Here is a 26,391-nt window from a genome sequence, read left to right on the forward strand (position 1 = left end):
CCCTGGCTGACAGCACTACAGGGGCATGATGGGCCTGCAGCTCCTTGTCCTTTGTTACTTCTGAGTCAAGGGTCTGAACAGTGGCTAGAGTTGGTGCATACAGGCAGGGGAATAGACCTGGTGTGGCTTGATGGAGGGAAGGAGGGAGGGAGGGATGGAGGGAAGGAGGGAGGGAGGGATGGAGGGTAAGAGGGAGGGAGGGAAGGAGGGAGGGAAGGAGGGAGGGAAGGAGGGAGGGAGGGAAGGACAGGACCTCCTTGGAGGCTCCCCAGAGGGCCTTGCCTCATCCTGCTCAGCCTGTAGCCCAGCAGATTAGACTTCTTCCATGTTGACAATGGATATCAGTCACATGAGCAGGGAATGGCAGGGCACATGCATCTCCAGGAGTGACCTCCACACTCAGGAGGAGATGTAGGACGTAGAGATGGTTTTAACCCCATGAAACCATCACTAGGAGATTCCCAGTCTTGGGGGACCACCTTGGCCTTGTTCTCCAGGAGGGCTCCATCTCCTGCCTCGATGCCTCTGGGAATCCAGGGTGGTAACCAGGCAGGCGCAGCACCCCTGCACAGCAACTCCCGGACCCACCTGCAGCTTCAAGTGGGTCTCCTCCGGCATCTCCTCCCCATAGCTCTTGAGCAGTTCGATGGTCTGCTTCAGGGGTTCAAACATGCTGTCAGTGGCCACCTGCCTCTCCTTGACCTTCATCAGGTGACCCATCACCTCTACCAACCCGTCATAGTCCCCTTCCTTGAGTGGTTTCTTGAGGCCCGATCGGGTGACAGTCATAAAGTTTTCCAGGTCATCCAGACTGCAGAACAAAAGGGGCTGTCTGTGGGAGGCGCTCAAATCCTCCTTGGATGCTCCCTCGTTGTCAACTTAGTGAGGACTCGTGACCGCCAATGCAAGGAGCCGCCTGGGGAGGGGCAGCCGCTGACCCCATACCCTCAGCCTAGATGTCACAAAGATCCTAACAGCTTAGACCGGGCTGATTCTTGAGCCCTGACCATAAAGCCAGGGCTCAGAGCAGCCAGCACCGCGCCCCCCCCCCACACACACACCATGGACTCAGCTGGAGCAGACACTCATGGCGCTGCAGTTGATGCTGCTGAGGCTACCGTCACTGGTGGGCTGTTCTGACAGCCTTCCTGCCAGGCCCAGGGCTTCCTCACGGAGCACGGGGGGGGGGGGGTGTTATGGCTTCACCTCCGGCCTTGGCTACACCCTCCTCCTACCTGCCCGGGACTGGTCACACTCCAAACCACATGCAGAGGTGTCAGGCCCCATTCACCAAGTCCCCGGTTTCCCCCCCAGGCTGTCCCAGGGTCCCGGGGAGACTTGGGTGTCACAGCAGTGGTTTGCAGTCTCTCACCTGTTGGTGACGTGGTTGCTCAGGTATCGCTTAAATAGGAAACTCCAGCGCTTGATGGTGTTGAGCAAGGCCTGCTTGAAGGGACGGCAGTCACACTGCAGCCAGCCATGGAAAACCTTGGTGTTCTCACACCTGGACACCTCCTCGTACAGTTTCTCATAGGAGTCGATCTACCCAACACAGCCAGCCGTGGGCTTCCGTCAGCCACGGCCGCGCCTCCCCCGAGAGCCAGCACTTTCTGGCTGGCTGGGAAGGACAGCCAGGTGGCCCAGGGTGCCAAGTCCACCACACCACCTGTTTTGTCCTTGTCCCAGCACCCAGGGTGCCTTCTGCTTCCACCCCTACAAGGGGACAGTCAGACAGAGGGGGATGGCATTGGGTGACAACAGCAGGGCTTGAGGAACATCAGAGGACTCCCAAAAGATGCCCCTCAAATCACGGGAGTGCTTGCCCATGCTGGGCTGCCCCTCTTTCTGAGGTGGCTGCCTCTCACTTGCAGGGGAGAGGGGAGGGGAGGGTTCTCTCTCACTCAATGTGGAGATCTGCAGAGACTTTTATTTTCTGGATTCCAGATGCCCTGACACCGGGCCTTTGCTGATCCTGGAGGCTGGTTCCTGGACAGCAAACCCTTGCCTGGAGCCGACTACAGAGCGGGACTCCCAACCACCTCTCAGTGGGCTCTCACGGAGTCGTAAAACTCAGGATCAAAGTCCCTGTCCTCCTCACCAGGGGGCAGGACACTGGCAGCTCAGCATGGGACCCTCCCCAAGAGCACAGGGGCAAGTGACAGCCCAGCCTTGCTCTGCCTCCTGGGTCACTAGTGCTCCCCCATGTGGCATGGTACAGTATGACATGCCAGTCCTCCTGGCGGCACCAGCCCTGAGCAACTGTAAAACCCTCATTGTAATCATCCACCCAGGTTGCAAATCAGGCCCTGAGGTCATGACCATCTACCAGAAGATGCAGGAGAGATGACAGGGGAAGATGGCACACATACCTGCTGCTGAAACTGAGCCAGGCTGGGTGGTGTCTTGGGGATGGTGTCGTCTACCCGAGTGTCCAGCTCCTCAGGGGTGGGTGTGTGCCCGAAGATGAGGAAGTTCTTCATAGACTCTTGAAGGTCATCCACCCAGAGGTAGGAGTACCTCTCAAAGGAGTCCTGATACTCCTCAGCCACCTTCATGGCCCCAATGACCAGGTTGGACACTTCCTCTCGCATCTCTATGAGGTCTGTAATGTCCTCCAGGTCTGTCTGTAGGCACGGGGGTGGGAACAATGCATGGGGAATTTGCCTTCATGAGTGACAGGTTTGCTCCCAGCCCGGAAGAGTAGCCTTCTACGGGTGAAAGGTCCGCTAAGTAACCCAGATGGGGAAACTGTCGGTGCACAGTGCCCTCTTGGTAAGTTTTGGTAAGGGTGACTTTGGTCTGTCTGACCCCAAGGTGACTCTGGTGTCAGCTCATCCACTCTGTATTATTTGCACAGACTTTGGTGGTGTGACATGTGCTGGGATGGGCGATGGGGACACAGACAGGGCTCATGTGGACTGTTGAAGGTGGGAGTGGACACCTGTCAACTAAATAACACCATCTAGAAAATGTTATCTACGACACACGGAAGTTGATTGGATCTGCACCTGGCCATTTATGGGGTCTTTAAAATTCCTCATTATGTTCTGTGAAGATCTGTGGTTCAAGTTCACTCACTCCCAGGTGTAGCCCTGCTCTGGATAGTAATGCCACGGAAAGCAGCATTCTGTTTCTGAACATTTCTACACGAACAAACGGCTTCTGTTACGTTTCCTTTTTATGTTGATCTTGATGCCTTTCACCCTTCACTGGTCCTCACTGTGTAAGTTTAAATCTTCTAATAAACACAGACAGACACATGTACAGGCATCCCTCCCCCCTGCACACACACAGAACACCTCCTTTCGGCCACTGGACAGGGCCCATGAGGCACAAACCTAGAGAAGGAAATGCCTTCAAGTTGTGTAGCTGCTCTCCATAGTCAAACATTGCTTCTCCAAGGAGGCTACCCCAGGACTCAGGAAGCAGAGGAAACCCACAAGGGCCAGGAAACTCCTGACACTTACAGGATTCACAAGGCTGGTCCCCAGGTCATTTGAGCAGTAACTTCTGGCAAGAGGACACTCTCCTATTGGCAGGCTGCCTGGAGCTCCCGCAGGTTGCTCCAAGAGATGCAGCTCTTTTGAGTGTTGCCACCCATACTTGGGTGGGCTCTTTAGTGACATGGCTGCCTTTGAGCAACCCACAATTCACTCAGTAACCCCAATAAATCCATTGGTTCACTGAGCTAGACTTGAGTGGGATGGGCTCTCCAGGTTTCTGTCGGTACCCTGTCTGAGGTGAAATGGCATTCGTTCATGTCTCCCCAGAAAGAGTCACCTGACATCCCCTCACGCTGCCTGTCCTCATATCCCCTAGCCCTTGTCCTGGTTGCCACCAGACAAATGCTCTAATGCCTGCTCCCACACTTCAGACTCCTGTACCCAGAATCTGACCTGGATTGGGTGAGTGGAGAAGCTAGCAGACAGCAGCTGTCAGAGTTAAACCATTGTCAGCTTGGCCAGTTTTAGAATTGTCTCTGGGTGTGGCTGTGAAAACTTCCACAGTGGCTGAACTCTGGTGGGAAGACCCACCTTGGATGTGGGGAGCACCATTCTCCGACTGAGCGTCAGGGAAGAAGCCCACCGAGTCCCAACATTCATCACTCGCTGCTTCCTGACTGCCTGGGGACCTAATGGGATGCAACCACAAACCCTTCACCGCATTCTCAACTCTCAGCATCCGGCTTTGTGGACCTGGGCCATCACCAACTGGTAACCAAGCATGAAGTGTGGAAAGGTGGTGGTGGATGGAGACTGACCTTGTAGTTAATTCTGCCCTTCGCCAGGCGAGGGATGAGCCTGGCCACATTGTAGAGGTCGTTGATCAGGCCCTCGATCAGCATCAGGAAGCCACCCTCCTCGCCCATCTCCAGAGAAGGGTTGTAAGTCAGCCCTTCCTCATCCAGCTCCATGCGGATCTCAAACAGGGGCGCGATGCTCTCCTGAAACAAGTCCCTGGGGTCTCAGTGTCTCGGCTGCTGCTAAATGAGGCCTGATTGCCCATGCGAGGCTCTACCAATGAGTGGTTGTCTCCTGCTGGCACGGACCAGGTCAGCCAGGTGCACAGCCATGGGCTCAAAGCCAGCAAGGACAAGCGTAGGAAGAGCATATAGAGGCAGATGGCTGAGCTCAGCCCTGCCAATCGCTGGCTGCCTGGCCCAGGGACAGTCACTTCCTGTAAAGCCAGGGCCATCATTTCTTGGATGGAGACAGTGGCCATCCATCACTCCTAGGACACAGAGGACATAGGGCTAGGCAAGTCCTCATATCCGCACTGCAGACACTCCATGTCTGCCTGCCTCAGCTGAGGCCGCAAAGCCACAGGGTATGAGCCCCATCTGCCAGGAGATGCTTTACTCTGGGGCTCTTCCCATGATACCAGGGATGGTGGGGTTGTGTGCCATGGCCTGCAAGGCTAGGCTGTCCTTTCTGTGGCCACCTCAGACTCAGGTCCCATCAGACCCATGGTGGATAGGCTATGCCACACTGCCCCACCCCCATTCTCTATGATGAGGAGAGTTGTTCACTAGTGTTGAGAGGCCCTACAGGGTTCATAGACAGTCAGACATCATGAAGAGTGGCCTGGCTTTTCAGAACACTAATGCAGAGACTGGCTCCTGCCATGGGGCCACGGCTACTGGGAACTCTGGCAGTGTCAAGGAAGGACCTTTGTGGTTTTGATGGGCCACTCCCCTTGATCTGCTGCCGTAAATGGCACCTTGACAGCTTTATCCCTGGTGCTTGACAACGGTGTGGGGTTGCTCTGGAAACCTTATGGTTGGGAGCAATGCCCGCTTGTATCCACAGAATTTTAGGTCTGCAATTTGTCATGGCCATGGTTGACACGAGTCTTCCAATAAGCCTATGTGGTGGGCAGAATTCTGGTCATGAGGGTGGATCCTGACTACAGTGGGCTTGAGGCTGCAAGTCTCTACCCATTTGTCCTTTCCATCTTCCTCCAAGAAATGATGCAACTTTAAAATCTGCTCCAGAAGGGCAGAGCCTGGGAGTGGGGGTGGTCTCTGGCGTACAGGATCTCTAGTTTTAAAACCAGGGCAAGCCGGTTACCACAAACAGACTTTAAAGTTTGCTAATCTACAAAACTGCCTACTCTTTCATCAGGCAAACCAGAAGCACAGATTCTAACACAGCTCTCTCTCTCTCTCTCTCTCTCTCTCTCTCTCTCTCTCTCTCTCTCTCTCCTTCCCCAATAACTTACGTCCATAGTCATGTTGTCCATTAAGTAAGTTAGAGATTTGCGGATAAAGTGGTCAAACTCATCTAAGACCATGCTGTCAATGTAGTTGACGTAATCCTTCCAGGGCTGGCTGGTCGTGTCTGCTCTGAACAGTTCTGCATTTTCCTGCATAGGGAAGCATGTCATTGGCTGTCACACTTAGCTCTCTGTTCAGCCTAGTCTGTGACAGCACACATTACCCTTGTTTGTCTGTTTGGTTCAGAGACACTTGAGGCGGGCATGTTAAGTCCTTAAATGCATTGGGCTCTTTCCCATAGAGGGCTTCAGACAGGGGGCTTCTCCCCATTCCTGTCATCTGTCAGCTCAGATGTCACCCCCCCATAGAGACTGTCCTTGAACACCCGCCTGGATCAGGGTCCCCATCCCTAACCCCACCCACATTCTCTTAAGCAGCCTGCTGTTTTCCACGCCACTACGGCACAAGTGACAACTGTAAATTATCTTGTCTTTGGTCTGTATCTTCCTTTCATGACCATCTTTGTGACAAAGAGCTTCAATTATCCTTCTCTGCAATTGTAACTCTGACGCTCGACAGTATCTGGGTCACAAGTGGTAAAGGGCTCAGTGCACAGGGGATGGAAAGATGGGAGGATAGAAATGTGGGTGGATGGATGGCAAATGAATAGAAAAATGGATGAGTGGGTGGAGAGGTGGCCGCGTAGCAGGATGGGTCGGCAGATGGATGACGGGATGGACATAGGAGTGGGTGGGTGGATGTATGAGTGGAAGGGATAGATGAAGGAAGGGTGGTCTGATGGGGAAGTACTTCTGTGTATGTTCATCTTACTGATTGTTGAATAAAGTACTTTTTGGCCAATGAGGCAGCAAGTTAGACGGGACTAGGAGTCAAAGAGGATTCTGGGAAATGTAGTAGAGAAGTGGTGATCCAGGCAGGAAGTGACATAGCAGGGAGACTCATATTTAAGGAAGGACAAACAGGAAGTGGCCCTTTTCCCCTTCACATCCTCCAGCAGCGCCATGTGATCCACGGGCAAGGAGGGATGCCAATGGAAAGTGGCCGATAAGTCTTATAAAATATATAGATTTATAATAATTAAGACTGAGCTAACAGATGAGAAATCCTAGTCATTTATACATCCAAGAAGCATAGAAGTCTCTGTGTACTATTGGGGGCCCTAACTCGGGCGGGCGCTGGTGTAGAGCGCACACGTGGCGGTGGGGCTTGGCGGCTTTTGGCAGAAAGATTTATCGTAACAGTGGATGGATGGATGGACGGACGGATGGACGGACGGATGGACGGATGGATGAAGCATGTAATAGATGGGAGAGGGACAAATGGGTGAATCTATAAGACACTGAGTGCTACAGATGAACGCAAAGATGAATGTAACCCAGCGAAGGAGAGAGAAGACAGATTTCCCAGCAACTTTAGTTTAGGGTAGAAAGAAGTGGTCCTGGTAGCCGCCACAGCAGTGAATGGATGTGGTAACAAAGCCCAACACCCAGGCAGTGCTGATTTGCTGAAGCTGGGACACATGAGGTTGCTCTCATTGGCTGTCTGACTCAGCCAGCTGCCTCCGCTGGGCTTCTGTCAAAGACACCCACTTTCTAGATGGCAAAGCAGGTGTGTGACCCATCTGCCCGCTGGCACATGCTGGCTGTGACGTGCATCAGGCACACAGGGGAGGGCTCCTCAGACCTCAAGTGTCCAGTGTCCACGCTCATGGGTGGTGAACCCATGAGGGATACACACAAACACGCAGCGCCTGTCACTGTTGGCCTAGGGTGAAGACGTCACCAGTCTGTGTGGACTGTAGTGCTGGTGCTGGTGGTGCTCTGGCCAACTTGGAGCAAAGGACAGGAAATGACAACAGGGACTGGGCTTTGAGCTCAGTGGGGACAGCCAGTTGTTCTTGGGTCAGGCCATCTCTGGTGAAAGCTAACAGACCTTATAGCCATTGGTATACTTGTCTGTTGTTTCAACAAAACATTCAGCTAGGCCTCCTCTCCCTTCTCCCCGCCCTCAGGTCTCCTTACCGCAACCATGGCTTGGATTCTCACGCCAGCATCCTTGACAGCAGCGTAACGCTTGTTCAGGTTGGCCACCCTTCCATCCAGGTCCAGAAGAGCCTCCTTCTTGTTGTCCTTCCTCTCAAACAGAGGGTTGGCTGACCACTCCTGGTGGGAAACCACAAGAACGGCCCTTTTAGAGAGGACACACTTGGTCCTCCCTGTTCTCTTGAACATGAACTCCCTTTTCTCTTGCCAGCTTTTCTCGGCAAGGGCACGAGTATGCCATTCAAAAGAAAACCGAATTCAAAACCTAAGACAGTGGTGAGCGGTGACTTTGCTCTTCCGTTTGTGTTTCTAAATTTTCTGTTTTATATATATCTGTGTGTGCCTGGCTTGTCTATATGTACACCACATGGGTGTAGTGCCCACAGAACCGAAGAGGGCATTGGATCCCTGGAGCCAGAGTTACAGGTGGTTGTCAGCCACATGATGGGGCAGGGGTGGGGGCTGGGAACAGAACCTGGGTTCTCTGCAGTAGTAGCAAGTGCTCTTAGCTGCTGAACCATTTCTCCAGTCTCCTGGTTTTTGTTTTTATTGTTGTTGGTGCTGCCACTTATTTTTCTGAGGCAGGGTCTACCTGGATGGGCCTCAACCTCAGTCCCCATCCCCCCAGCATTTCAGGGTTAACACACTCAGTTCATAGCTGAGTTTCCCCTTGCCCTGTGCATGCATCTGCATGTGGGTGTGTGGTTGCTTTAAACATGGAATAAAATGATATAGCTGGGAACTTATGGAGGAAAGGGTTTTTTAAGACTTCCTGGTCTGGGGCAGATAAAATGCTCACTTTGCAAGAATAGGGACCTCAGCTCAGACGCCAGCACCCGTGTAAAAGCTGGGTGCTACAGTACATTCCTGTAAGTCTAATGAGGGGCTTGGGCTGTGGGCAGAGGCAACTGCATTCAGGGGCACCTGAAAATCATTGGCTAGCCAGACTAGTCAAGTGGTGAACTCCAAATTCAGGAGGCCCTGTCTCCAAAGGTAAGATGGACAGCCATCGAGGAAGACACCTGATATTAACCTCTGTTCTCCACACTTGCACATGTATGTACACACACTTACACGAACCAAACACGTAAACATTCGCTCACGACTTCCCTTTGAACACATAGCCACAAGTGTTTTTCAAATTGAGGCCACTGAGACCCACAAGGGAGGCTAGGGAAGGGCCCCTCAGCTTTCTGGAAATCGTCTTTCTGCGTCTTCCACACCGAGCAGGGCGCCTCTTCTCTCACTGGCCATGCCCCACCCCATCTCCTGCCACCACTTATTCCTAGCCCCACACCTGGCACAGCCAGGGCCCTGCACTGTCTACCGAGTACAACAGACAGAGCTGAGTTCTGCAGAGTGACCTGGCTCTTCCTGCTTTCAGAGCACACTGACATCACAGTCCAGAGCATCGGGCGGAGTTCCCTGGCCCACCCGTCATGGCATCACCTGCCGGAGGCCTCTGCGTGGCCCCCATGCCTTGCTCTTGGCAGCTCGCTCACCTGCATGGCCTGGGTGATCCCTTCCACATTTTGCTTGGCCTTCTGGATCCGGTTCTGCAGGTTGTACAGAACCTCCCGCATCTCCTGGATGTACTGGAACACGTCTGCAATGCAGAGCACAGGCAGTCTGACCCCAGGGAGGACCGGGAAAGAGACACACCCTCCTTAGACGGGCTCAGTGCTCCACATGCTGGGCCAGCTCCTACAGTGTCCTACTCTAGAACATGATTTCCCTGGGGTGGGATGGTGGAGGTCACTGGCGGTCTACCGCTATGGTGGTATGCTGTCTTCACTTCCCAGCGTGTGGATCCTGCCTCCCCCCAGGCTCCTGGGACCGGAGCTCCTCCCCAACTATGAATGAATAGAGGAGGAGGAGGAAGAGACTGGGCACTGGCAGGAAGCTGCCAGGGCCTGGGATGGCGGGAGAAGGGCTGCACTCTATGGCAGGGGGAGAGGGAAGGGGCGAAGCCTCTTTCTAAAGGAAAAGCCAAGGGGTCCCACATGTCATAGGCATGGTGACATTGGTCCCACCCCTCAGTTGAGAGTGGAGCACGGTGGGGCTGGAAATGTGGCTAAAGGCACAGGGAAGGAAGGTCTCAGGAGAAGAAAGTAGCCGAAGGTGGCTCATCGAGACCTCGGAGGGCACCCAGGCTATGGGAGGGGCCGGGGGGGGGCAGTTAGGGCCATTGCCCCGTTCCCTGGGGGACGGAGGGAGGAAGGAGGCTCTGCCACTCCACATCTTCCTCTCCTCCAGCGTCTGCCTGGAGCAGCAGAGACAATGTCTTCTCTACTGACTTGCTATGTGCATGTGGTAGACACAAGGAAGGCCAGGCCTCCAGGGACCCCATGTGGAAATGGCTGGACACTTGGCCGCTCCCCAGTTCAGTGAGTGACATGGGCAGGCTTTGTGGCCTCGGCAAGGAGGAGGATAACAGCAGTGCGAGCAACTGGAGGCAGAAGTGGCCGCCCCAGAGCATCAGAGGCAGGTGATGAGACCTCTGTCTCAGAACAAAGGTGACTTATTTACTTTCGCCGTTCCAGAACAATGTGGTCTCGGCGCTCAGCAGCTTGATGTCAATCTCTTCCAATTCCAGCTTGATCAGTGGAAACTCCACCTCCATCACCGTTGTCTTTATCTGCAGAACAAAGGCCAGGGAGTTGGAAGTTTGGTCCCAAATCTTGATTCTCAACCTGCCTAGAATTTAACAGCATTAAGGACCCCGTACAAACGCTACCAAAATATCCACCATTGGTATTGTCTTGGAATTATTTCTAAACTGCATGCTGGAGAGATGGCTCACTGGTTAAAAGTGTGCATTGCTCTTCTAGGGAGACCCGAGTTCAGTTCCCAGCACCCTTATCAGGTGGCTCACAATGGGAACTCCTGCTGCAGAGGATCAGAGGCCTCTGGCCTCTGGGGAGACCCACATAAATATGGCGCACACACAAATGACTGAAAATAAAATCCTAAAAAACAAACTGAATTGTGTCTCAGGTGACTCTGAAGTCTCCAGTCACCCTAAACCCCAAGGTTATGATTGTGCTTCATTCCTCGTTATCTATGTCACGCAGTAGGACAACGCTGGTGAGAAACGTGTGTAATGGATGCTCTGACTGCAAGACCTCTTCTGGCTCAGGAATCTGAATCTGAAGTACAGCGGTGTCATGGGGGAAGCCAGGGTCTGGGAGAGGTGGCTGAATTTGTTTACCACAGTGTACGAAAAGCCTGCTTCTTCTGCCCCGCTCTACTGTGTGCACCCCAAAAGTAGTTGATCCTTGAAAAGGTGAATTCACAAAACCAAAAAAAAATCAAAAGTAACCAAGGGAGAGGGAGCCATCAGTCAGGTTCTCCCCAGGACACATGGGACAGTGACTCCTCCCAGAGGCGAGCCTGTCCTTGGAGGAGGGGTCCTGAGATGATGTCATAGGCTATCTCATCAGTGTGTCGCCAAAGCCTGTGTGGGGGTGGATTTCAGGGGAGCTGGCTTCTCGTGGCTGCCCATAACAACACTGAGGTCCCAGCATCTGGCCGGAAGACAAAGTTACTGTAGAAAACTCTTTGGCGGCCTCCCCCTCGAGCCCCCTCGCTTCCCAATGCTCCATCCCCCCCTGGCCGCCTTCTCACGCAGCCACCTTCTGCAGGCCATTTCTACTGAGGAAAAGGAATCGTATCGTATGTCCGTTATCCAGAACCTTCACTCTTTTGACCCCTTTGCTGATACAAGTAAGGGTGATGACCTGTTTGCTGCTGGCACGGAGGACTATATCCATACAAGAATTCAACAGAGAAACGGCAGAAAGACCCTCACCACTGTCCAAAGCATCGCTGATGATTACCATAGAAAAGAAACTAGTGAAGGCATTTAAGAAGAAATTTGCCTGCAATGGTACTGTAATTGAGCATCCAGAATATGGAGAAGTAATTCAGCTACAGGGTGACCAGCGCAAGAACATATGCCAGTTCCTGAGAGAGTCTGGACTGGCTAAGGACGACCAGCTGAAGGTTCATGGTTTTAAGGGCTTGTGACTCTCTGAAGCTTAAGTGAGGATTTCCTTGCAATGAGTAGAATTTCCCTCCTGTCCCTTCTCACAAGTTTAAAAACCTCACAGCTTGTATAATGTAACCATTTGGGGTCCGCTTTTAACTTGGACTAGTGTAACTCCTTCATGCAATAAACTGAAAAGAGCCAAAAAAAATAAAAGAAAGAAAAAAAAAGAAAACTTGTTCGCACAGGGAACACTCCACAGACCTGTTTGTGCTTACCAGCTCTCTTAGTCAAGGTTTCTATTGCTGCGATGAAACACCATGACCAAAAATCAAGTTGGGACAATTCTTCACAGACCTTGAAAGAACAATTCTCAACTTTATATGGAAAAACAAAAGTCCCAGGATAGCCAAAACAACCCTGTACAATAAAGGAACTTCTGGAAGCATCACCATCCCTGCCTTCAAGATCTATTACAGAGAGCTATAGTCCTGAAAACAGCTTGGTATGGCACAAAAATAGACAGGTAGACCAATGGAATAGAAATGAAAACCCTCATATTAACCCACATACCTACAAACATCTGATTTTTGACAAACAAGATAAATTTATACAATGGAAAAAAGAAAGCATCTTCAACAAATGGTGCTGGCATAACTGGATGCTGGCATGTAGAAGACTGCAGATAGATCCATGTCTATCACCATGCACAAAACTTAAGTCCAAATGGATCAAAGACCTCGACATAAATCCAGCCACACTGAACTTATTAGAAGACAAAGTGGGAAATTAATTAATTGGTACAGGAGACCGCTTCCTGAACATTACACCACTAGCACAGACACCGAGATCAACAATTGATAAATGGGACCTCCTGAAACTGAGAAGCTTCTGTAAGGCAAAGAACACAGTCAACAAGACAAAATGGCAGCCCACAGACTGGGAAAAGATATTCACCAACTCCACATCTGACAGAGGGCTGATCTCCAAAATATACAAAGAACTCAAGAAGCTAGTCTCCAAAACACCAAACAATCCAATTAAAAAGTGGGGTACAGAACTAAATAGACAATTCTCAATAGAGGAATCTAAAATGGCTGAAAGACACATAAGAAAGTGTTCAACATCCTTAGCCATCAGGGAAATGCAAATCAAAACAACTCTGAGATACCATCTTACTCCTGTCAGAATGTCTAAAATCAAAAACACCAATGACAGTTCATGTTGGAGAGGATGTGGAGAAAGGGGAACACTCCTCCACTGCTGGTGGGAGTGCCAACTTGTACAGCCACTGTGGAAATAAGTATGGCGACTCCTCAAGAAAATGGGAATCAGTCTACCACAAGATCCAGCAATTCCACTCTTAGGCATATACCCAAAAGAAGCACATTCATACAGCAAGGACATCTGTTCAACGATGTTCATAGCAGCACTATTTGTAATAGCCAGAACCTCGAAGCAACCTAGATGCCCCTTAACTAAGAATGGATAGAGAAAATGTGGTACATTTACACAATGGAGTACTGCTCAGCAGGAAAAAAAAAAAAACAAACAAAACAAAACAGTGGAATCCTGAGATTTGCAGGAAAATGGATGGAACTAGAAGAAACCATTCTGAGTGTAGTAACCCAGTCACAAAAAGACAAACATGGTATGTACCCACTCATATGTGGATTTTAGACATAGAGTAAAGGATTACCAGCCTATAATCCACACTGCCAGAGAAGCTAGGAAACAAGGAGGACCCTAAGAGAGACAGACATGGTCCCCTGGAGAAGGGGAAAGGGTCAAGATCCCCTGAGCAAACTGGGAGCACGGGAAGAGGGGTGGGGGAGCTAGGAGAATGAGAAGGGGAGAAGAGGAGGGGTGCAGAGGACATGAGGGAGCAGAAAGGTTGAGTCAGGGGAAGAATAGAAGAAAACAAGAATGAAGATACCATAATAGAGGGAGACATTTTAGGTTTACAGAGAAATCAGGCACTAGGGAAAAGTCTGGAGATCTACACAGATGTCACCAGCTAACAATCTAAGCAACAGAGGAAAGGCTACCTTAAATGCCCTCCCCTGATAATGAGATTGATGGCTGACTTATATGCCACCCGATAGCCCTCATCCAGCAGCTGGTGGAAGTAGAAGCAGACACCCACAACTAATCACTGAACTGAACTGGAATCCAGTTGCAGGGAAGGACGAGTGATGAGCAAAGGGGTCCAGACCAGGCTGGTGAAACCCACAGAAACAGCAAATCTGAACATCGGGGAACTCTTGCTCCCCAGACTGATAGCTGGGATACCAGCATAGGACTGATCCAGACCCCAAGAACATGGGTTTCAGTGAGGAAACCTCGGAAATCTACGGGACCTCCTGTAGTAGTTCAGTACTTATCCCTAGCATAGGCATGGACTTTGGGAGGCCATTCTATGTAGAGGAATTCTCCCTGAGCCAAGACACACGGGGGTGGGCCTAGGCCCTATCCCAAAGGATACGATAGACTCTGATGGCACTTTATGGAAGGCCTCACCATCCAGGGGAGCAGAAAGGATATGTGATAGGTAGGGTTTAGTTGGGGAGAGTGGTAGGGGAGGAGGGGAGGGAGAGGGAACTGGGATTGTCATGTAAAACAATCTTGTTTCTAATTCAAATAAAAAAATGAAAAAATCGAGCTGGGGAGGAAAGGGTTTGTCTGGCTTTCACTTCCACATCCCTGTTCATCATAGAAGGAAGTCAGCACAGGAACTCAAGCAGGGCAGGAACCTGGAGGCAGGAGCTGATGCAGAGGCCATGGAGGGAGCTGCTTACCGGCTTGCTCCCCATGGCTTTCTCAGCCTGCTTTCTTATAGAACCCAGGACCACCAGTCCAGGGATGGCACCACCACAGGTCTGGGCCCTCCCCCATTGATCACTAAGAAAATGCCCTACAGGTTGGCCCACAGCCTGATCTTATGGAGGCATTTTCTTAATTGAGGCTCCCTCCTCTTAAATGACTAGCTTGTGCCCAGTTGACATAAGACTGCCCAGCACATCCTATGGCTTCCATTTTCTCCCAACAGCCTGTCTCTGTGCTGTTCCAGGGAAGGGAGGAACATGTGCTTGGAGGCAGCCAGTGTGAAGAAAGCGGTTTTTGGAAGACACTGATATTTTAAAGGTGTAGTGCAAGTAGGGAACTCAAAAATAAAATGGAAACTTGTGTGCTTGTGTTGGGCTCACACACACACACTCGTGAACATGCGTGTGCCCACACACGCGTCTTCATCAGAGGACAGCCTTCAGGAGTCACTTCTACCAGTGATCCTTAAGGATCAAACTCGGGTAGCGGGACTCAGGAGCAGTTGCTTTTCCTACTGAGCCAGTTCATCAGCCCTTCATTGTGCTGACATATGAATAAAGCTTGCCTGAGGGTTCAGGATGCAAAGGCAGCCAGCCACAAGCTATAGAGGTCAGGCAGTGGTGCTACACACCTTTAATCCCAGGACTCGGGAGACAGAGGCAGACCAATCTGTTAGTCCAAGGCCACACTGAGCCACATGAAAATTGATCCAGTCTAAAAGAGAAACCGCTCACACAAAAGTGATCTCAGCACTTGGGATCACATGCCTTTAATCCCAGCACTGGGGATGTAGACAAAGCAGGGGGACTCGTGTGAAGAATTTTGTCTTCAGCCAGGTTGAGTTTTGAGGAGAGGCAGCAGTCTGAGGCTTTGGAGGAGAACTCCTGGAGACAGGATCAACCCTTTCAGTCTGAGGTAGAGGTGAGAGTTCATGGCTTGGCTGCTTTGCTTCTCTGATCTTCAGCTTGAAGCTTGCATCCCAAAACCAGTCTCTGGGTCTTTTTATTTTTCACATAACACTTTATTATTATTTTTTGTATACAGCCCAGGTTAGCATGAAACCCACAGCAATCCTCCTGCCCCCGCCTCTTGTGTGCTATAGCTGGGTGGCACCTTTTGTTTTTCTTTGAGACACACATTGTCACTCTGTGGCCTAAGCTGGCCTCGAACTCTGCACCTGGTGTTCGCAGATGTGTCTCGCTGCACCTGGCTAGTCACTCTGCTTGGCTTGGCTTGCAGATGTGTGTCGATGCCCTTAGATAATCACTCTGCTGAATACACTTAAGCTACAGTTCAGCCAAGGTCAGTTCTGTGCTGGGTGGAGTGCGAATGTGTGGCATTTATCACCCAGCTCTCTTTCACCTTTGGCCCTTGCATCAGCAAAGGAAGTCACAAGCACAGGTGCCCCAAGGCTCCTGCAGCCTCCCTGGAATCTGCTTACACTCCAAGCGTTTGCTTCAGCTGCATCTAGGACAGCACTGAAGCACCAGGTGTGGTCAACACTTGTGGGTGCATGGGTGCCATCCCGTAAAGGAATCTGACAGTGTGTTGTCTCACAGCAGAGGCTGCACTAGGCACTCTTGACGCTCCTCCCATTGCAGTCTGGCATGCCTCTGCTCCTCAGTGCTGTCTCTGGCAGCACTTAGCAAGGGTCAGATAAGGGTGGACCCAATAGAGTGCCTTCCCAATGTGGGTGGGCCTCATCTAGGCTTTGATGTCATCAGTGGAATGGAGGCTGAAATGAGAGGAATTTGCTCCCTTTTCCTGGCTCACCCCCCTGGGGTAGCTGGTTACCTCTTCCGGCATTGGTCTTGTATTCACACTGCCAGCTTCTATAGTTCTCAGGTTTTAGTCTGTTTGAATTACACGGTCCCTTCATGAGGCACCAGCTAGAAGGTAGTGCATTGCGGACCTTCCCTCACCCATAACCATGCAAGCCAATTCCTTGTCATTAATCTCTACACACACATAGACCACCATCTCTCCTCGGCTCCATTTCTTTGGAGAGCCTTGGCCAGCACTTGAGCCAAGGGCAGTGGTGGCCTTTAGAAGCAGGAGAGGTCCAGAGGACAGATCCTAACCTACAGCACCCTTACCCCATCAGCTGGCACTTTGAACTCTGCAATGGACAGGTTTCACACTTCTGGCCTGGAGAACTGGAAGATGACAGGTTTGTGTTCTCCTGGGCTGCTTGGAGTGTGGCGCTAGGCCACAGAGGCAGTGGAGAGCCTGCTGGTGCCCACCCTGGCCCCCAGAGTGTGGCGCAAGGCCACAGAGGCAGCGGAGAGCCTGCTGGTGCCCACCCTGGCCCCCAGAGTGTGGCGCAAGGCCACAGAGGCAGCGGAGAGCCTGCTGGTGCCCACCCTGGCCCCAGAGTGTGGCGCAAGGCCACAGAGGCAGTGGAGAGCCTGCTGGTGCCCATCTTGGCCCCAGAGTGTGGCGCTAGGCCACAGAGGCAGTGGAGAGCCTGCTGGTGCCCAGCCTGGCCCACAGTCTATGGCTGGGGGACTACGGTACCTGGGCTTGCTTACTCCAGAGAGATAAAACCTGAGAAAGTCAACTTACAGGTTTAGCTCATGGCTTCTCGAGTTTTCATTCTGAGATTGGTGTAATTTTGGGGGGCTGTGGTGAGGCAGATGTTATGGGGGTGGGGTGTGAAGCAGACGTCACCTCATGGTAATGAGAAAGCAGAGGAAGAGGAAGGGGCTCAGGCCCCAGTGTCTTCTGTGTCCCCAGTGTCCTGTCTTCCCTTCCCTAAGGGCCCACCCTCCTGACAATGCCATACCATCCAGCAGCACCACAGACTGGAGACTGAGCCTCCAATATAAGTCTAACATTGCCTTTCTCTGTCTACAGGTAGAATTTAATAGCAGGGCAGGCACAGGAGCTGCCTGCTATGCCCCATGCCACGGTTCACTGACAGTTTCTGTTTCTGCTGCCAGAGTGGACAAGGCTCATCAATGCCTGGGACTCTTATTTCTAAGTGATGTCTATGCTAGGCCCTCAGGTCTGAGAGACGAGGAGAGTTGAGGAATCCTTGAACCACAAAGCCCAGGGTGATGGCTTCTCTCCAGGCACCTCATGCAGCCTCCTCATCACCAGCTGGGAGACTTGTCATTTCCATCTGGGTTTCAGACAGTGCCCCTCCCTGGCTTTAACGGAAGTGATGGAAGTGGCATGGGATGACTTTAGTACCATCCCAAAGCTTGGGAATTTCCAAAGCCCTTACAAAGAATTGTGCAACGTTAGCCAGCGCCCAGTGTAGATGGCACTTGCAGCAGTGACACTTTGTAGCCTCTGGCAGGTGACTAATGGAGAGTGCAAATGCCTAAGTGTGGCACACTACTCAAGACGGCACCAGCTCACCTCGTTGTACCAGCCCACAATGAGCTCCAGGTTGCCCACAAACTTCCGGAAGGTCTCGTTCTCCGAGAACAGCGTCTCTGCACTCGTTGGAATCTCTTTCTGATGCTGGAAGGTCAGATATTTGACTTCTCGCAGGACGGCCACCAACTAAAGGGCCAGGGAAGAGCAGGAAACCTGTCAGAGGGTGACCTCCACCATGGGCCTGCCACTGGCTTTTCACAGCCAGGGAGCTTCGAGGTGGGTGGGAAGTGGCGCTTGCTGGCAGGCTCTGGTGTCCTCGCCCTACTGAATGGGACTGAGCCAGGACAAGCTTGACATCATCATCATGGGTGGGTGATGTCATCATTCCCTCATCTCCTCCCCCTGCTCCAGGCTATGAAGAGGACACCTTAGGGGCTTCCCTAGGTCTTCTCTCTTCTTCCTTCTCCCTTTCCTCACACCTGCTCTGACCAGGGGATTGACATGGCAGCCAATACTGTTGTCCCCAAGCTATTTTCATCAAGACCTCAGGGACCTCCTGCAAGGCTTGGCTCGGGTCTAAAATTGCTCCTGCTCTCTCTTGCCCAGGCTGATGGTGGCTCCCTCTCCACTTCCTCTGAGGTCACCTCTGGTGTGTGGTACTCTTCACCTCTTTGCTTGTACTAATAACTGGCTGTTCTCTCTCTGCTCACTCCCTCCCCACTTCCTCCACCAGGGCAGCACCAGGAGGGCAGGCTGCAGGCTGTCAACTGGCTTCACCGGGGTGTGCCAGGCACACACATGGCAGTGCCCAGCCAGTGTGTTCTGAAGGACAGAATGGATTGCAAGCAAAGGAAAAGCTTTAAGAAGTCCCCCTATCGTCCTCTCCCTGTCTTCCTGGTGTCACTGTCCATGTCCAGACGGGACAGGTCACGCAAGGCAGTGCGTGCAAGGACTCGGCCTCACCTGGCTTCTGCCCCCCACAACCATCTGGGTTCAGCCCTGCACGCACCATCCTGGCTATCTGGCTCATCTCTCTGGGCCACCCAGAGACTGTAATTTTCAAATTTATGTCTTCTCTTGGGATCATGTGAAAGGCAGACAAGCTTTCCAAAAGGTGGCATAGGCCCTAAGTCCCAGCTCCTCAGAAATCTGAGGCAAGAGGATTCATGACAGAATTGATCAAAGCCAGACAAGGCAACTCAGCAAGACCCTGTCTCACAACAAAGTAAAAGTGATCCAGGGTATAGCACAGTGTTAGAACCTGCGCCTAGTATGTGTGAGGCCCTGTGTTTGGTCAAATCAAATCCATAGAAATAAAGAAAAAGACTATATTAAAGCTCTCTCTCTCTCTCTCTCTCTCTCTCTCTCTCTCTCTCTCGTGTGTGTGTGTGTGTGTGTGTGTGTGTGTGTGTGTGTGTGTGTGTGTCTGTCTGTCTGTCTGTCTGTCTCAATGGTAAGGATCATGGCCACCCGGGCCTCTTGTGTAGTAGGCAAAGACTCTACCGTTGAGTTGTATTCCAGCCTTGAAGGTATTTCAGACGTGCTACCATTTCACCTGTATCCTGAACACTTAAAAACACGCAACAAAGCTGTAGGTGCCTGTGGCGCTTACAGAAGCACCTCCATGGACGCACACTGTTGGTGGTGGTAGAGTCAGCCCGTGGCATGGTGAGCCCAGGCTTCCCAATCCCTCTCCCGGCTGTGCCTTCCCTGCCCCCCACCCCACACCTGCCAGGGACCCACCGCCTTGCTGAAGTTGACTTGGATAAGGTTGGAGTAGGGATCACGCTGGATGAGTGGCTGCCCCAGGTTGAAGTGACAGTCCTGGTCCACGCCTGCCACCCACTGCTGGTAGATCTTCTCCCTGGAGCCTTTGAGCAGCTCCATCATCTCGTCGTATTTCTCATAGACCAGCTTGGCCTCCACACTGGACATGACCCTGGGTCAGAGAGTTGGGCAGAGCAGTGAGGGGCCAGGCTTCACCCTATGCCACCTTAGTCAGCTGCTGGCAGCTACCCCGGGGTCTGGCCACCGCCACCTCCACTCCAAGATGACAGAGTGAATGTACAATCAGGCAATAGCTGAGCCACACAGAAGAAAGGGATATCTGAGCTCTTAGCCAGCCAGTACAGCAAGCTCCATGAGCCAAAGCAAACACTGTAGGGGGCTGGATGGTAGCCCACACTGCAGTAGTCCCAACTGGCCATAGCTATGAGGAATTCACAGCTTCCTTTCCAACTTGGGACTGGCTAGACCAGAGTAAAGCCAGTGTGACCCCAATGGGTCCCACAGAGTGCCTGCTTCCCTACAACAGCCTCCAACTGCATACCCGTGGTTTGCTGTGGAGCATCCCCCCCGCCCCCCCTCCACACACACACACAGCTTGCCTCAGAACCCCGCCGATTCAAGAAAAGGGGTCTAGCGATGCCTTCGATCCAGAAAGCATGGTGAATAGCCCACTTGGGCCCAGCCCTGGTCTGTTTCCATGAACCAGCTCCCCTCCCTGCAGCCAGGATGCATGGGCTACCTGGGCCCTTCGCAGCCTAGCCTGCACTCACGGGTGCTCGATGTGTTTCAGGTGTCTCATGGACACCTCGAGTCTCTCCTGAAGCTCCAGGCTCCACTTGAGCTGCCCAGCCACAGAAGACATGTTTTTGTGGATGGGTGGTATCTGGCCTTGTGCGGAGGCTGCCATCTGGGCATCATACATGAGCTTGGCATTGTCCAGCTCATTGTTGAACATCTCCAGCAAGACCGAGTACCTGGGCACCACCTCCACAAGAATCAGGGGCCGCTCCAGGAGACCCCCACACATGTACAGGAGCTGCAGAGACATGGGGGGAGGTGTGCTGTTGCTAGAGTCTGAGCTTCCAGCCCCGTCCCTGGTATTGGCTCCAACCTGGGGTTATCGGGGCCATGGACAAAACAGGCATGGTCAAACTTTAGGACTGAGGAGACATGGGCCTTGTTGAAACAGAGATGCCACTGGACTCTTTCTCTGTGTGGCAGCTGTCAAATGGAGTCTTACGATCCCATGCTGCCTTGTGTGGTGGCACCAGCTTGGAAACTAGCAGAGAGCTAAGCCCAGAGCTCAGGAGAATTTCCTCCAGGCCTGGGATATGTACACACAAAAGAAATGAAGGGCTGCTCACAGAGAGGGTGTAGCATGGGGTCTCCTAATGTCTGAACTCACCAGGGGTCTGGAGTTCATGGGAACCCCTAGAGCTCCCCTAACATCCTCCTAGCAGGGCTCAGAGGCCCATGTGGGTCTTAGACTGATCTCAGGTTTTGGTTTGGAAAATGTGACCATCACTAAAAATAACCTTTGAAGGCTCAAACAGGGCCCGAGGAAGGGGAGGGGAATTCTCAGTTCCCTGAAAGTAGAATGGAGTGGCGTGGGTCCGGGGAGGAGCAGGACCTCCTCTGCAGCATCCCAGGGGCGTCTTTAAGATGCTGACAAGTTGGGGGATGGGTTTAAGAGCTGCATCACTGTTCTTCCCGGTTTCTCTTCCCTTCTTTTCTTACAGATTTTTTTGGTCTCTAATTTTAGGGACGAAAAGTCCATTTGTTTTTCTAGGAGGAGGTCACGTGAACAATGCTCTAGAACTCTCCAGGCCTCATGTGACGTGCTGACAACAGGGAGGCCTAGTGTCTGTGGTCTCAGGTCAGGGACACACAGGGACGGCTGGAGATCTTCCCACCCAGGACAGTTTTTCTAACTCAGCATCACTGTAAATGAGAACTTGGGAAATGACCGAGTACAGAAGCGAATCATCCCAGTTCTCACGAGGGAAGTAGTCCTGGGATAGGCCAGCTTTATTGTTCTGGAACGAGTGAGGCTCCACCCATCAATGGCCCACCTACCTCACAGAAACAGAACCCAAGGACACGTGGGCAATTACTCATAAGGGTGGGTGGCTCAGCTCATGCCCAGGTCTGGGGGACTCCATTCAACGTGTCCTCCTCTTTTAGGCTGAGAGACTGGGGAGTTGTATGGTGTCTCTTCATGTCTTGGTCAAGGGACCAGATGCTCAACTTCTCTGGTTTGGCTGAGTCTGTTTTCCCTGAAGTGCTAACCTCAGTTATCGCCTTGGCTATGGGCTCCTGCTGGGGTGTGGAGGGGAAGGTTGTGGACAGAGACACCTGGGGAATTAGTAAGATACACATCTGGGTATTCAGTCCAGACCTTTCCAGAGACCAGGGCTATGCTTAGTGGTTTCTAGGCACTGGCCACACTTGTTTCTTGACTGTGGCTCCTGCTTGCTTGGGCTGAATTGGAAATGGAGCCCATGGCAGCTGGTGGGATGGAGGGGGCTGTTACTCCTTCCTTTCTGATTTAACAAGTGTCATTGAATAAATTCTTCACCCACGCTTGTGGAGACATGACATTCATTGCTACTTCACCTGAACTCCCAAACCAAGCGATCCTAGACCTTACCCACCAATTGCTGTGCTCCCAGACCCCCCTCTCCCCTGTGTCTCTGCATTTGCACTTACAAAAACAAAGGTTAAACAGCACAGAGCTGGGGGGGGGGTTGCACCCGGCTCTGCAGGGGAGAGGTATTGGTGCACCAGTTCCAGAACCTTCCTCCAGCTGAGCCCAGAAACCCAGCCCTGACAATAGAGAGGTGACCATTGCCCAGGCCGCTCCAATTGCCTTCAATGGGGGTGTTCCCTACTGACCCTACACTGAGGTTCGGGCTCTCACTGCAGTCCTGGCTCAGTTTCCATGCCTCTCACGTGCCTGTGCGGTCTGGGGGCTGGCCCCGCAGAGATGGACAGCCTTCCCTTACCTTCGCCGCTGACTCAATGGAGCTGCAGTCGTCAAAGGCTTGGCAGAAGATGGTAGCCAGCCTCCTGTCCAGGTCTTGGATTTTGGTCTCAAAGTCCTTGTAGTCATCATCAAAACTCTAAGAGGAAATGAAGCATGGCAACAGACAGGCAGAGCTGGGGTGGGGGGTTGGGGGGTGGGGGGAAGCTGCCGTAAACCGCCAGCGGGCTGGGAGGCCTCAAGGCTTAGTTAAGTCGGGGCTCAGTGACGGAGTGCAGCCCTGGGCTGGGTCACCAACGCTGCCGTCTCCCCCGCTCCTGCCCATGCATCTGTGCACTGGCAGGGGCCTGCAGCTTCTCTGCTTCCAGTGACGACTTATTGTAGTCCTCGCCCCACCCATTGTGACTCCATTCCTTGGGCCTGTGTCCACGGACTTACCGAGTCTCCAGGGTCCAATGGGTCGTATTTGCACTCAGCGAAGACCTTCACCAGATCGAAGACCTCGTCGTAGATCTGGGTCACCAGGTTCCCCAGGATGTTACCGCGCACACCCCCGACCTCAATCTTCTCCAGCTTCAGAAACTCAATGGCCGTTTTGTAAAGATCCTAGCATGGGGACAAAGAGCAGGAACCTGTCTGCTCTGTCCACTTGTCTCCAGGGCTAAAGTCAAGGGTCCTGGGACCCTTATCCGAACCAGCAGGGAGCGCCCTGGAATGGGCGCGTCTGGGGATGCCACTGCAGGGCGCAGATGAGCCCTGCAAGGCTCAAGCTGGGGTACACACAAGGCAGGCAAGGGGCATGTGTGGAGTGAGCTCTTCAGTGCCCATGTGCTTCCAAGACGCTTCTAGAACACGGAGCAAGGGAGCATCCATGTGGGGGTGAGGGCGCTCCTCTAGGAATCCCCTCTGTGTTAAGAGCAGGGGGAACAATGTGGGGGATGAAGCCCGAGATCTGGTCCAGGCCCATGCTGGCCCATGCTGGCCCAAGAGCCTCACTAGGATACTCCCAACCTCCACTTCCTCAGCTCTGGAAGGTGCTACAAAGTACCAGGGTCTCTTGTGCTCTGTCTGAGCCTCAGGTTCTCTGCCCCCAGAAAGTGTTGCACACTCACACTGAGAAGGGTCGGATGGCTAGTGAACACTGGTACCCAGTCCAGATGCTCTTCCACGAGGACCCCCACTGCCACCTTTCCCCTAGCTATGTCAGCTCACAGTAGTCCCTTCCGAGAAGGTGCCTCAGGGTCACGCCCCTTCACACCCATCTCCTCAGCTGATGCTTGTGTGTGCCCTGGTCTTGTCTCCACAACGAGGTCCCCATTGTTTCTTGAGGACGATGAGCAGCATATGCTGTTTCTCTCTACTCCACCCTCTCTTCTTGAGTCAGAGCCTCATGCAGCTCAAGCTGGCCTCAGACTCACTATATAGCAGGTGACTGAGAACCTCGGATCCTCCCTCCTGCTTCTGCTTCCTGAATGCCAGCCACTACAGGTGTGAACCATGGCACCCAGTGGTGCTGGAGATGAGACTCACAGCCTTGTGTAGGGCTAGGCAAACACTCTGTCAGCCAAGTTGCATCCCCTGTGGAGTCCTTTTTTTAATGGATTGAGGCCCCAGGGCAAGTGAAGCTAAAAGCCAATCACCTCATGCAAAAGATTTGACAAAGACAGAAAAAGCAAAGCAGGGTGGGGTGAGGGAGTGGAGGGCTCTCGAGAAAGCACTTGCTGTACAAACATGAGGACTCCAGTTCAAAGCCCTAACACAAATATCTGGGCATGAATTGGGGTTGGGGGCTGGAGAGACGGCTCAGGGGTTAAGAGCACTGGCTGCTCTTTACAAAGGATATAGGTTCAATTCCCAGCACCCATGCAGCAGCTCACAGCCGTCTGTAACGCTAGTTCCAAGACTCTCTTCTGGATCTGTGGGCGCCAGGCATGCACGTGGTACATACACGTATACACACACACACACACACACACACACACACACACACACACACACACGCACACCACACACACACACGCAGGCAGACACACACACAGGCAGACACTCATACACATGAGAACATTTGTGTGAAGTCTCACATGTTGGAAACCCCAGCGCTATGAGGGTAAAGGCAGGAGGATTGCTAGGGCTTGCTGGCCACTTCAGATCCTGCGTCAAGTGAATAAAACAGAGCATGCTGGAGGTCTTCTGGTCTCTCCCCAGGCATAGGAGCACACGTGTTCACCACACACCTAGCATGTTAAATGAGGCCATTTGTCTTACCCAGCCAGAGCCCTCTCACCCTTCCTCTCCAGGGTGACCCAATCTTGAATTTTCACTTGACAGCTGTCACTTGTATCCACACACATACAGGGGTCTGAAGTCTCCCTTTGTGCTGATTTTTGTCCATTAACTCTGCCTTTGGTGACAGGGATAGCTGGACCCACTTTCTTTCTAGTTAAACGATGTTAGACTTTGATCACATCCTTAGCTGGAGGTCGGCTGGCTCTTCCTCAGTAACCTTGTGAACTACACATCCTAAATTGTTTCCATTTTTTCTGAGAATCGACTGACCATAAGGTGTTTGGTGGTACATCAACTGTCTGACCATAAACCCATAACATGTACCGTTCAGTCCTGCTTGATTGGTCAAAGAGGCTGCTGCTCTGCCTTTGATCTGGGCCATTTTCATTCTACCATGGGAGACTGAAAATACGGCCTGGCTATTGATGAATTTTTACTTTTGCAATATCTCGGTGTTAGCTCCTGGTTTTCGACACCGTAACATTTGGCTGCTGGCTTGCTGACAATGGCCACTGTGTTGGCTGGTGGACAAGACTGGAGCTGACAGAGGGGCACTGCTGGGTTTAGGCATGGAGGGTGCCTCAGAGACAGTTCCTCAAAGACACTGGAGTTTGGCATTCACTTGGGATTTTCTAACTAGGATATGATCCTGCGGTTGTTTGTTTTTTTCCATTGCTGAGGTATAAAGTTAGGAAGCCCCATGCATGCTGGCAGGTTGCTCTACTGCTAAGCCCAGCCCCAGCCCCTCTTTGGAGGGTCTTGGGGGCAAAAATGAATGGAATTCCAATTTTACCTCAATGGTCTGCACACGGTGGAAGAAGGAATTCATTCGGGAGAAGGCGAGCGAAGAAGGGAACTCCCACGGCACAGGGGTCTTGTCCTTTTAGAAGGGAGAGGAAGAGAGGTGAGAGACAGAAGAGGCTATAGTTGCATCAGCTAGTCCCAGTGTCAGGGTGGCACCAAGGTGCCCCAGGGGTGGCACCGATGTGGCTCTGCTCAGGCTCTACAAGTCTACAGCTACCTTAAAGAAAATCTTCATGTTTGCACAGCAGAAGTCGTAGGCGTGGAAGAGCTCCTTGAGGACGCCGACAGACAGTGAAATGCCGAACAGGACCTCCTCTATCTCGCCCTGCAAGCCCTTCAGTACCTCTTCTGGGCTCAGGTAGGTTCTAGTCTAGACAGAGGACAGCACAGGTATTCTAAGGCATCCTCAAGAATCCCCCAGGTGGGGTGGCACAGTGGGTACTGGAAGAGGGACCAGTTCCCCCAGTGCCTATCTTGTGTCAAGGCGGCAGCAAAAGGGGAATTTTTTTTTTCCCCACAGCAGATTAGGGATTCACCAGGCATGGAAGACACACAACAGTGTTCTCCTGGTTCTGTGGATAGGCTGCAGGCATGCTTTTGATAAAGTTTT

At 52.3% G+C, this 26,391-nt stretch overlaps 1 protein-coding gene and 1 pseudogene across 1 annotated transcript in view; one reads left to right on the forward strand and one right to left on the reverse strand.

Moving 5' to 3' along the window:
- The window catches only part of Dnah17 (dynein axonemal heavy chain 17), a 110,801-nt gene that overhangs the window by 80,077 nt on the left and 4,333 nt on the right, over positions 1–26,391 (reverse strand). Inside the window, 15 exon segments of the mRNA XM_035448176.1 lie at positions 589–811; positions 1,373–1,542; positions 2,370–2,624; positions 4,262–4,444; positions 5,722–5,865; positions 7,759–7,899; positions 9,282–9,385; positions 10,309–10,417; positions 17,960–18,106; positions 19,664–19,859; positions 20,479–20,744; positions 22,714–22,830; positions 23,130–23,297; positions 25,771–25,857; positions 25,999–26,151. Coding sequence (XP_035304067.1) covers positions 589–811; positions 1,373–1,542; positions 2,370–2,624; positions 4,262–4,444; positions 5,722–5,865; positions 7,759–7,899; positions 9,282–9,385; positions 10,309–10,417; positions 17,960–18,106; positions 19,664–19,859; positions 20,479–20,744; positions 22,714–22,830; positions 23,130–23,297; positions 25,771–25,857; positions 25,999–26,151 — 2,463 coding nt within the window.
- Positions 11,457–11,978, forward strand: LOC100768984 (annotated as a pseudogene).

Source organism: Cricetulus griseus, chromosome 7 (assembly GCF_003668045.3).
Source record: "Cricetulus griseus strain 17A/GY chromosome 7, alternate assembly CriGri-PICRH-1.0, whole genome shotgun sequence".
Lineage (NCBI taxonomy): Eukaryota > Metazoa > Chordata > Mammalia > Rodentia > Cricetidae > Cricetulus > Cricetulus griseus.